Source organism: Entelurus aequoreus, linkage group LG03 (assembly GCF_033978785.1).
Source record: "Entelurus aequoreus isolate RoL-2023_Sb linkage group LG03, RoL_Eaeq_v1.1, whole genome shotgun sequence".
NCBI classification, from domain to species: Eukaryota; Metazoa; Chordata; class Actinopteri; order Syngnathiformes; family Syngnathidae; genus Entelurus; species Entelurus aequoreus.
In genome coordinates, this window is record NC_084733.1 from 52,031,170 (window position 1) to 52,044,052 (window position 12,883).

At 39.1% G+C, this 12,883-nt stretch overlaps 1 protein-coding gene and 1 long non-coding RNA gene across 3 annotated transcripts in view; one reads left to right on the top strand and one right to left on the bottom strand.

Moving 5' to 3' along the window:
- LOC133646599 (uncharacterized) overlaps positions 1-9,853 on the bottom strand; it is a 34,415-nt gene extending 24,562 nt beyond the window's left edge. Inside the window, exons 1-2 of the long non-coding RNA XR_009825321.1 lie at positions 9,750-9,853; positions 9,554-9,651 (exon numbers count right to left, since the gene is read on the bottom strand). This is a non-coding gene — a long non-coding RNA (uncharacterized LOC133646599). The remainder of the gene's footprint in view (positions 1-9,553; positions 9,652-9,749) is intronic.
- Positions 9,236-12,883, top strand: part of kif26ab (kinesin family member 26Ab) — a 175,475-nt gene continuing 171,827 nt past the window's right edge. The window contains exons 1-2 of one of the 2 annotated variants that reach the window (XM_062042121.1): positions 9,236-9,669; positions 11,267-11,485. In XM_062042121.1, the coding sequence (XP_061898105.1) occupies positions 9,535-9,669; positions 11,267-11,485 (354 nt within the window). In that variant the 5' untranslated portion in view covers positions 9,236-9,534. Of the gene's footprint in view, positions 9,670-11,021; positions 11,151-11,266; positions 11,486-12,883 lie in introns of those variants that run through there. The other variant, XM_062042122.1, reaches the window with a different exon arrangement.

Consider the following 12,883-nt stretch of genomic DNA (forward strand, 5'->3'; position numbering starts at 1 on the left):
TCCCATCAACAGCCGTGCTCACCTGCGTTCCAGCGATCAACGGCGCGACGAAGGACTTCATCCGTGGGTTTGGCGGCAAGCATCGGCTAAGCGTCTGCTATCAGGGTAAGTAGTCCTTGTTGTGTTGCTGTAAGTATTGTACTTAGCCGCTAAGACACCGATCGATCCCACCTACAACGTTCTTCTTTGCAGCCTCCATTGTTCATTAAACAAATTGCAAAAGATTCACCAACACAGATGTCCAGAATACTGTGGAATTTTGTCGAAGAAAACAAGAGGTTTTTGTATCGGGTCCGATGGGGTCCAACCACTTCCGTGGATTTTGTGACGTCACGCGCATAAATCATATCCAAAGGAGTTTTTCAACCGGAAGTGTGGCGGGAATTTTAAAATTGCACTTTATAAGTTAACCCGGCCGTATTGGCATGTGTTTCAATGTTAAGATTTCATCATTGATATATAAACTATCAGACTGTGTGGTCGGTAGTAGTGGGTTTCAGTAGGCCTTTAAGAACAAAAACTGTAGACCACAGTAAAAAGCAATGCACCCATCATTCTTACTGGGGGTGGTTACTAACTAAAATAACAATAATTAAAATGTCACCCCTTAAACTATTAAAATAACATTAAATATGCAGTCAAGTGATAATTGTAACTCCAGCAAGGCATGATGGGAAACGCCGCCTCCTCAGACTTGCCAACTGTTTTCCTTGTCTACCAACAAATCTTCCTCCTGATGTTTGTGTGCACATAAAAAAATATATATCTTAGCTGGATGTTAAAAAGATGCAAGAAGCTGGAAATTTAACAATCCCTTTGGGAAAAAGAAAAAACAAGCCACAGCAGTCTCCACATGCAAACCTTCTCCTAGCTTATCCGATCACAAGTCATTACACATTAAAAAAGGACTCGGACTGAATTATGGCCCCCTGTGCAAAGGAGTTTAACACTCCTGCCTTAGAGGAAAAGCAAAGACTTAAACATAATACACAAGCAGTTAACTCGTTGCTCAGTTAGGTGTGAGAACTTCAGTCGTAATTTCTGACTTCTGACTGGCACAAAACTTGCAGGCCAGGCCTTTGGCATAAACACTGCAGTTGTTGAGTGCCACATGATCAGAAGTGCTCTGAACACATTTATTAAAGGCCTACTGAAATGAATTTTTTTTATTTAAACGGGGATAGCAGATCTATTCTATGTGTCATACTTGATCATTTCGCGATATTGCCATATTTTTGCTGAAAGGATTTAGTATAGAACAACGACGATAAAGATTGCAACTTTTGGTATCTGATAAAAAAAAGGCTTGCACCTACCGGAAGTAGCGTGACGTAGTCAGTTGAACATATACGCAAAGTTCCCTATTGTTTACAATGTTGGCCGCATGAAGTGAGAGAGATTCGGACCGAGAAAGCGACAATTTCCCCATTAATTTGAGCGAGGATGAAAGATTTGTGGATGAGTAAAGTGCAAGTGAAGGACTAGTGGGGAGTTGAAGCTATTCAGATAGGGAAGATGCTGTGAGAGCCGGGGGTGACCTGATATTCAGCTGGGAATGACTACAACAGTAAATAAACACAAGACATATATATACTCTATTAGCCACAACACAACCAGGCTTATATTTAATATGCCACAAATTAATCCTGCATAAAAACACCTGCGTGTTTGTTATGCTAGCTCCTAGCTCCTCTGCTAGCTCCTAGCTCCATAGAACACGCCAATACAATTCAAACACCTGATCAACACACACAATCACTCAGCCCAAAAGACCGTTTACCTAACCCAAGGTTCATGAAGCTTATATATTTTTAAAAAGTTACGTACGTGACGCGCACATACGGTCAAGTTATTGAATGTTTAGCAGCCAAGGCTGCATACTCACGGTACCTGATATTCAGCTGGGAATGACTACAACAGTAAATAAACACAAGACATATATATACTCTATTAGCCACAACACAACCAGGCTTATATTTAATATGCCACAAATTAATCCTGCATAATAACACCTGCGTGTTTGTTATGCTAGCTCCTAGCTCCTCTGCTAGCTCCTAGCTCCATAGAACACGCCAATACAATTCAAACACCTGATCAACACACACAATCACTCAGCCCAAAAGACCGTTCACCTAACCCAAGGTTCATAAAGCTTATATATTTTTAAAAAGTTACGTACGTGACGCGCACTTACGGTACGGTACGTGTTATGCTAGCTCCTAGCTCCTCTGCTAGCTCCTAGCTCCATAGAACACGCCAATACAATTCAAACACATGATCAACACACACAATCACTCAGCCCAAAAGACCGTTCACCTAACCCAAGGTTCATAAAGCTTATATATTTTAAAAAAGTTACGTACATACGCAAAAAAAAGCCAAAGCTGCATACTCACAGTAGCACGTCTGCGTCTTTGTCATCCAAATCAAAGTAATCCTGGTAAGAGTCTGTGTTGTCCCAGTTCTCTACAGGCGTCTGTGTATCCAAATCAAAAGTCCTCCTGGTTAGAGTCTCTGTTATCCGAGTTCTTCCATCTTGACTGCATCTTTCGGGAATGTAAACAAAGAAGCGCCGGCTGTGTACTGTTGTGGCTGACTACGTTCGAAAAATACGTCCATTTCGCACCGACAACTTTCTTCTTTGCTTGCTTGGCTTCCTTCTCCATAATGCAATGAACATGATTGAAACAGATTCACGAACACAGATGTCCAGAATACTGTGGAATTATGAAATGAAAACAGAGCTTTTTCGTATCGGCTTCAATGTGGAAGGCATACCCGTGTTCGCCGGGCTACGTCACACGCATACGTCATCCTCAGAGGCGTTTCGAACCGGAAGTTTAGCGGCAAATTTAAAATGTCACTTTATAAGTTAACCCGGCCGTATTGGCATGTGTTATAATGTTAAGATTTCATCATTGATATATAAACTATCAGACTGCGTGGTCGGTAGTAGTGGGTTTCAGTAGGCCTTTAAGTAAATTTAGATGTGTACGGTTCATGTTTTCAATAGTGACGTTTGGAGCACTGGGCATTTTTGTTATGCATTAAGTTGCAAGCATAAGTTGAGTTAGCCTAACTGGCTGCCGTCACAGGCTTGTTCCGTTTGAGCAATAAAGAGTTAATATATTGTTACACGATGCTGTTCCTGCTTCGCTTACAAAAGAAACAAACATACATTTATTACACAAATGAAGTGCACGTTTATACACCACTCAGAGATTGACACAATGCTGCCCTCCAATGACCAGAACTGAGAACGTTTGTAAAAAGAAGAACAAGCAACGACCGAATCAGACACAACCCATTAAAAACATGTACTACCTTTTAGAAGCCTACTTGGCGAATCAGCTCCACCGCAGCGTCAGTCCATATAACACAAGCTGCAGCCAGCGTCGGCTGCATGCTACCACACGACAAACATTTATCCGTTAAATATTAAGAAGGTGCAAATGCAGTGTTTGATGTGTTTAAACATACAAAACCCAAAACCAGTGAAGTTGGCACGTGGTGTAAATTGTAAATAAAAACAGAATTCAGTGATTTGCAAATCCTTTTCAACCTATATTCAATTAAATGCACTGCAAAGACAAGATACTTAACGTTCGAACTGGTAAACTTTGTTATTTTTTGCATATATTAACTCATTTGGAATTTGATGCCTGCAACATGTTTCAAAAAAGCTGGCACAAGTGGCAAAAAAGACTGACAAAGTGGAGGAATGCTCATCAAACACTTATTTGGAATATCCCACAGGTGAACAGGCTAATTGGGAACAGGTGGGTACCATGATTGGGTATAAAAGCAGCTTCCATGAAATACTCAGTCATTCACAAACAAGGATGGGGCGAGGGTCACCACTTTGTGAACAAATGCGTGAGCAAATTGTCGAACAGTTTAAGAACAACATTTCTCAACCAGCTATTGCAAGGAATTTAGGGATTTCACCATCGACGGTCCGTAATATCATCAAAAGGTTCAGGCGGTACTGCATCAAAAACAGACATCAGTGTGTAAAAGATATCACCACATGGGCTCAGGTACACTTCTGAAAACCACTGTCAGTAACTACAGTTTGTCACTACATCTGTAAGTGCAAGTTAAAACTCTACTATGCAAAGCGAAAGCCATTCATCAACAACACCCAGAAACGGCGCCGGCTTCCCTGGGCCCGAGCTCATCTACGATGGACTGATGCAAAGTGGAAAAGTGTTCTGTTGTCTGACAAGTCCACGTTTCAAATTGTTTTTGGAAACTGTGGACGTCGTGTCCTCCAGACCAAAGAGGAAAAGAACCATCCGGACTGTTATAGGCGCAAAGTTCAAAAGCCAGCATCTGTTATGGTATGGGGGTGTATTAGTGCCCAAGGCACGGGTAACTTACACATCTGTGAAGGCACCATTAATGCTGAAAGGCACATACAGGTTTTGGTGCAACATATATTGCCATCCAAGCAACGTTTTTTTCATGGAGGCCGCTGCTTATTTCAGCAAGACAATGCCAAGCCACATTCTGCACGTGTTACAACAGCGTGGCTTTGTAGTAAAAGAGTACGAGACCGACCTGCCTGTAGTCCAGACCTGTCTCCCATAGAAAATGTGTGGCACATTATGAAGCGTAAAATACTACAACGGAGACCCCGGACTGTTGAACAACTTAAGCTGTACATCAAGCAAGAATGGGAAAGAATTCCACCTTAAAAGCTTAAACAATTGGTCTCCTCAGTTCTCAAACATTTACTGAGTGTTGTTAAAAGGAAAGGCCATGTAACACAGTGGTAAAATGCCCCGTGCCAACTTTTTTGCAATGTGTTGCTGCCATTAAATTTTAGGTTAATGATTAATTGCAAAAAAAAAAAATAGTTTCTCAGTTCGAACATTAAATATCTTGTCTTTGCAGTGTATTCAATTGAACACAAGTTGAAAAGGATTTGCAAATCATTGTATTCTGTTTTTATTTACACAACGTGCCAACTTCACTAGTTTTGTATTCTTCTAGTCCTAACTCAGCAGACTGGACAGTCAAACATTATCATTGGTACAGACATACAGTACGTACAGGCATGGTCAAAAGTTTACATACACCTGTAAAGAACATAATGTCATCGCTGTCTTGAGTTTCCAATAATTTTTACAACTCATATTTTTTGTGATAGAGTGATTGGAGCACATACTTGTTTGTCACAAAAAACATTCATGAAGTTTGGTTCTTTTATGAATTTATTATGGGTCTACTGAAAATGTGACCAAATCTGGTGGGTCAAAATACAGCAATGTTAATATTTGGTTACATGTCCCTTGAAAAGTTTCACTGCAATAAGACGCTTTTGGTAGCCATCCACAAGCTTCTGGCAAGCTTCTGGTTGAATTTTTGACCACTCCTCTTGACAAAATTAGTGCAGTTCAGCTAAATTTGTTGGTTTTCTGACATGGACTTGTTCCTTGTCCACATGTTCTCAATGGGGTTTAAGTCAGGACTTTGGGAAGGCCATTCTAAAACCTCAATTATAGCCTGATTTAGCCATTCCTTTACCACTTTTGACATGTTTTTGGGGTCATTGCCCTGTTGGAACACCCAACTGCGCCTAAGACCCTACTTCCGGGCTGATGATTTTAGGTTGTCCTGAAGAATTTGGAGGTAATCCTCCTTTTTCATTGTCCAATTTACTCTCTGTAAAGCACCACCACCATGCACTGTAGGTATGGTGTTCCTGGGATTAAAGGCCCCACCTTTTCCTCTCCAAACATATTGCTGGGTATCGTGGCCAAACAGCTCAATTTTTGTTTCATCTGACCACAGAACTTTCCTCCAGAAGGTCTCATCTTTGTCCATGTGATTAGCAGCAAACTTTAGACGAGCCTTAGGGTGTTGCTTCTGGAGCAAGGGCTTCCTTCTTGCATGGTAGCCTTTCAGTCCATGGCGATGCAAAACACGCTTGACTGTGGACAAAGACACCGACACCTGTGTTACAGCAGCTTCCAAATCATTGCAGACCTGCTTTTTGGTGGTTCTCGGTTGACTCTTGATCATCCTGACCAATTTTCTCTCAGCAGCAGGTGACAGCTTGCATTTTCTTCCTGATCGTGGCAGTGACAAAACTGTGCCGTGCACTTTATACTTACGAACAATTGTCTGCACAGTTGCTCTTGGGACCTTTAGCTGCTTTGAAATGGCTCCAAGTGACTTTCCTGACTTGTCCAAGTCAATGATTCGTTTTTTTCCAGATCTGTGCTGAGTTCCTTTGACTTTTCCATTGTTGCGTTTGCAACCGAGTCTAATGACTGCATCACATGAGCCCTATTCAAATGGAGTCAGAGAAGTCAACAGGTGTGGTCAATCATAATCACTCACATGAAGTTAAGAGGCCATCCCATGAAGCTAATTTGATTTGATTGTAACTTTCTACATCACCAAAATTGATAATGGATGTTGCTGTATGTATACTTTTGACCCAGCAGATTTGGTCACATTTTCAGACCCATAATAAATTCATAAAAGAACCAAACTTCATGGATGTTTTTTGTGACAAACAAGTATGTGCTCCAATCACTCTATCACAAAAAATAAGAGTTGTAGAAATTATTGGAAACTCAAGACAGCCATGACATTATGTCCTTCACAAGTGTATGTAAACTTTTGACCACAACTGTAACTGCTTGTTGTCAACTCTGACTTCTCCAGTCCGTCACTCAAATATGTCCGTGTGCAACATAATTTCGTAGCTGTAACTTTGGAGAAGCAGCCCGTAAGAGACACCTACAAAAGTCTGCTTCCCAAGGTAAATCCTGAACAATATTATACATTGTTTCATCAAACGCTGTTTTTCCCCCCACTAACAAATAAAAAAATACATAAAATAAAAATTAAATAATATTATTCATAATAATAAAGTACCGCGATGAGGTGGCGACTTGTCCAGGGTGTACCCCGCCTTCCGCCCGATTGTAGCTGAGATAGGCTCCAGCGCCCCCCGCGACCCCGAAGGGAATAAGCGGTAGAAAATGGATGGATGGATAATAAAGTAAGAAACCACAGACAGATGTCAACATAAAACCACAGAGAACCTGCATTCCTGAACGGCCTTAGAAAGATATGGCAACCCACAAGCGCACAAAAGGCTCATCAACCACCCACATTTCGATTTGCTGACACACTGTCAACAAACCAAGCTCAACCATGCAGTGCATAAACAGATTGTCTTAAGTTTATCGGTTATGTACGCATACAGTATATACATTCTCAATTGGATGTATTTTAATGTGCACGCCACAGCCTAATTATCAGACAAAATCTAATAGTTCCACTGGACCACAGCTATAGCTAGACCAAGCCATTCAATTTGCGCAATAAGGCTTGGCTCGTTGGATAAATGCTACAGGTCATTGAATATTGATCAGCAATCATGAGGCTTTATTGGCTTCTCCGCCGTGATATTATATTTGAACAAAGGTTGCCCTAAAGTTTTATCGTTGAGCGCCGCAGTCCGAGAGGCTGCAGTAGGTTACTGTAAATTCAAATCAATCAGAATCCAGTCAATTTTACTTTATCACAATACGGCAGGGCTATTCAACTGGCGACTCTAGAGCCAAAACCAAATCCATGACATCACATTTGGTCCCGTGCTCAGTTCAAAACATGGGTTTTTAAAACTTTTTAATTTTTTTTGCATAAAAAAAAACAAACTAATTTAGTTCCAACATAGGCATCTTATTAAATTCAATTTTGAGTCGAATACAGTAGTGCCTCAACTTACGAGCCGATTTAGATCAATGACGGAGCACTTATCAAAACACTTGTATCTCAAATCAATGTTTCCAATTTAAATGAATTTTTATCAGTTTAACTTGTGCTCCGTGCCCCCCAAAACATCAGTTTTAACATCTAACATGCCTTTTTTTTTTTTAAATACCAAAAACGTTTAGATATGATATATTGTATAAAAACAGTACAACATTATGTATTACAAACAACTACAGTAGTTTTATGAAGTAATGTAATGGACCTCATAGAGCAAACTGAGGGCAGTGATTCTTGAACTGTGGTATACCAAAGAATGACTTAAAGTGCAGCATATTATATTCATATTATATTTTATTTTCATAATTATTTAAACAAAGTGTTACTGTTGAAACTGTGTAATGATACAGTGGCCAAACATATTAAACATAATTAAATAAGACCTCGGCCATGTTTTTAATGAATACTTAGGCATACTATGCTACTGTATTTTAATGGTGGTACTTGGAGAGCAAAGACTTTTTTGAGGTGGTCCTTGGTGAAAAAAGTTTGAGAACCACCGTTCTAGGGTATCTACAGCTGCTTCTCCATCAAACACAGTGTCCATATTTTCCGAGATAAATGTCCGACGTTTAGATATTACTTTATAATTCTTGGCTGGCATTATAGATTCATTCAGCTTCAATATAGTGCAGATAAGCAGTGATTTGCTCAAATTGCTTTTTGAGGATTTATTTCTTTAATTCAATGAATATTGTCCGCTTCTGCTTGTCAGCACAGTTATTCACATTGACCATCTTCCTTCCCATTCTTGGAAAAACAATGTTGTGTCAATCTCTAGTTTTAAGCAAACGCTATTGAGTAAGGCCAGATGTTTTCGGTGGATTTATGGAGTTCACCGTGGCATTTGCTATGCCAACTAATGGCAGGGATGTTTGTAACTAAAATTTGTTTTGCAACTTAAAGCATAACAATGAGCCGAAAGAGACAGCTCTTAACTTAAAAACACTCTTAAGTTGAGGAAACACTGTAGTATACAATCTTGTATAGGACCTCGATCAAGCCTGAGGCACCCATCACCAGCATCTACTGCAGTTGTATTTAGCATAATAAGGCTATTTTTTTCCTAAAATGTGTATCTCTTGACAAAAAATATCTATTAAAGAACATATGGGCTCTCAAAATATGAATTATAGGGAGAAGTTTTTTTTGGAAATGTGGCTCCAAGAACAATTTAGTCTTCATGCATCCCACAACGCAGTTTGCATTGTGGGATAGATTATGTCCAGTGCATCTTGCAGGACTATTCCAGTAAAAATAGTGCCATTAAATAAATCCTGCATGAAGTCATGTGTGCGCATACTGTGAGTCTTCCTGTGAATATGATGGAAATATCACAGGGATGTGTTAGCGATTACGACCTGTAATGTCATGTCTATACATCTTTAGGACCTGACATGCAGAGACTCAAGAAGGGAGAGAGCGAGGGGGGGGAGAGAGAGCTACAAAAGGAGGGTGAAGGGATGCAGGAGAGCAGAGAGGACCAGTGGGCTCTCCTCACATCATGTCCTAAGAAGAACCCCAGTGGATAGAAATATGTCTATGTGTTTGGCTTCACTGTGAGGACGTTTGAGAAGATTACTCTGTGCCAACTCTCTGGATGTCAGGATTAAGACTAGCATGTGGACTTTTTTTTCTTCTTTTTGAACGGATACACACCCCTTCTTCGTCTTCTTTACATGGCTCTAAAGATGCTATAGTGGAATACAATACGCGTAGGCGATATTTGCAGCCCGCATGGCTTTACCGAACTCACCGGGGGCTCCCGGAAGCGGCAAGCCGGACCCCGGCGTCATCGACCTGGGGACCATCTTCGTTGACTCCGACATCATTTTTGGATTTACCAGTCACCTGCTGAAGAGAAAAACAAGGGTGAGAAAACGCCGAATGTGTGACGATATTGCATGTATTTAAGGAACAACATCACTTTTTTTTATTATCAGCAATCTTACCTCTTTAGGGTTTGGCTCGTTTTTCTTACTTTTCCACTAAGTAATGGCGGATAATTGTCGTTGGCGTAACAAGTAACATGGGTATAACTTCCGGTAGACTTATTAGAAACAGGTGCGAGCCACTTAACCACGCCCATATTAAAATAGACTACCGTAATTCCTAAATATTAACAAATACATGTTTTATTTTTCGGCGTGTCAAATAAATATATAAAAGCACTCTTAGTTAAAAAAAAAAACCTGTCTATATATGGTTGTTTTTTGTTGGGTGGGGGGTCATGCGAGTGCACGAGGTGCGCGAGCTGCCGACGTCATGAAATATTAAAAAGTTTACCAATGAAATATTTACCCGCTGAAAGAAAAATAAAAAATAAAAAAAATAAAAAATAAAATAAAATAAATTATATATATATATATATATATATATATATATATATATATATATATATATATATATATATATATATATATATATATATATATATATATATATATATATATATATATATATGTATGTATGTATATATATATGTATGTATATATATATATATATGTATGTATATATATATATATATATATATATATATATATATGTATGTATATATATATATATATATGTATGTATATATATATATATATATATATATATATATATGTATGTGTATATATATATATATATATATATATATATGTGTGTGTATATATATATATATATATATATATATATATATATATATATATATATATATATATATATATATATATATATATATATATATATATATATATATATATATATATATATATATATATATATATATTCACCCGCTGCCATCCGGCTAAAGTGGGTGTCATGCAATGTTCTGCCAGATGGTGGCGCCAGAGTAGCGTGAAATGTCCAATGTGCGTTGAGCCCCTGAAATGTATTCAACACTGGCATAAAGTGCCAGAGTGTCCCGCAAAAGTACATATTTGGGCGATAAAAACTTGGCAACATTTAGTATGGAAATAACATTCACAGGTGTATGAGGTATAAAAACTCCATGCAACTATAGTTTGTAATCTGACAGTGTTTTAACATTACGAAAAAAAAAAAAAAGACTCGGCAGAAATCGTTATTTTCTTCCAATACTGAGCTCATCTTGCAGAGGATACTTTTAGCCCTCCCATCCCATCGCAAGAACACCGCCTCCTGGCACCGAAGGTCCCCCCACTTGTAAACTCGCGTGTGGGACATGCTGACACCATCACGGATGACAGCTCACCCTCCACTCACCCCAGCAGCCAATGGCTCGTTAACAACCTTCCCCTTGGCTCGTTATAAGCGTGCACTTGCAGGGAATAATGAATGCATCTGCGGGCGACAACCCAGCTCCTGACTTAGGGGGGGTTGAAAGCAGTGTAAGTGTATATTTGTGTTTCAAACATGTTGTCAAGATGCTGCACACACTTGCATACGTGACGTTTGACCTGACAGGTGGCCTCACCAAATCTCGTCTCATGTTTTGCCGCTGAAGGTGCAGGGATGTCCGCCTGGAGAGTCTCCCGCCGCCCCCAGGAAGAGACTCCTCTCCGCGGAGGACGCTCGCTGCAGCAGCCGGCCTCCCCCCGAGGGCGCCGGGTCGGTTTCAGTGGCAGAGACGCAGGAGAAGGGAGGCTTTTGTCACAATTGTCAGAAGAAAGTGTCTGAGTTGAGGAAGCTGGCGTTGGCCCTGGCAGACCAAAACTCATTAAAGGTAGGTCTTGTGTCAAATATATGACTGGGATACAACACTTAATGTTTATTAAAAGGTACAAACACGACTATTTGACTCCAGGGTAACAATGTGCACATGTGCATGTATGTTCACAACATAGTTTAGCACCCCCATTTAGGGGTTTTAACCTTTAACGTTTCAGGGAGCGTACTATGGAGCTATCTTCTAATGTAGTGTATTGTTGCATGAACGGCTGTGTCCACATCCATTGTAATAATGGTGATTGCATGCAATTATAGATCACATTGTTGTCTAGCTGCAAACATGTAAAAGTACAGGAGGACATGAAGAAAAGTCAAAATTAATAAGTGGAAACTTTTTTCATGGGACCGGAGCAAATATTACACTTTTACTTAAATATTGTACAGATTTGCATTTTTATATTTAAATGTTACTGCACTTTTGCAGGGGATGAGAGGGCATGTAAACTGTTCTAGGAGTGCCCTAATGATACCTTGGTAAACTTGTTTTCAGCCACATTGCAGTTATGGCTGCTCTCAGAGGGCCGCTTGTTCTAGTGAAAATTGAAGTTAAAGTTAAAAGTACCACTGGTAGTCAAACACACACTAGGTGTGGTGAAATTACCCTCTGCATTTGACCCATCCCCTTGTTCCACCCCCTGGGAGGTGAGGGGAGCAGTGAGCAGCAGCGGTGGTCGCGCTCGGGAATCATTTTGGTGATTTAATCCCCAATTCCAACCCTTGATGCTGAGTGCCAAGCAGGGAGGTAATGGGTCCCATTTTTATAGACTTTGGTATGACTCAGCCGGGGTTTGAACTCATGACCTACCGATCTCAGGGCGGACACTCTAACCACAAGGCCACTGAGCAGGTTTATATGTATAAATATATTATATAAATATATAATATACATATACATATATATATGTATATATATATATATATATATATATATATATATATATATATATATATATATATATATATATATATATATATATATATATATATATATATATATATATATATGTATATATATATATATAAATTATAATGTATAATCGCTTCATTATGTACTTATTACAAAATTCCCTTTTCTAATCGATTTGATTATTTCATATTTTACGTACTTGCTTTTGAAATCATAAGTATTTTATTCTCACAATAAATGTTTGGAATGTACCTTAATAATACAGGGGTGTCCCAACTTTTTTCAACAAGGGACATTTACGAATAAAAAGTCATATATGCGGGGGCCATTTTCATATAATTTTGTTTTGTAAAAAAAAAAAGCCAAAAACAGACGTTACATATATTTTAAGGCAAAACCTAGTGTCAGCTTTGTTGAAAGTTAAAGTACCACTGATAGTCACTCACACACTAGGTGTGGTGAAATTACCCTCTGCATTTGATCCAT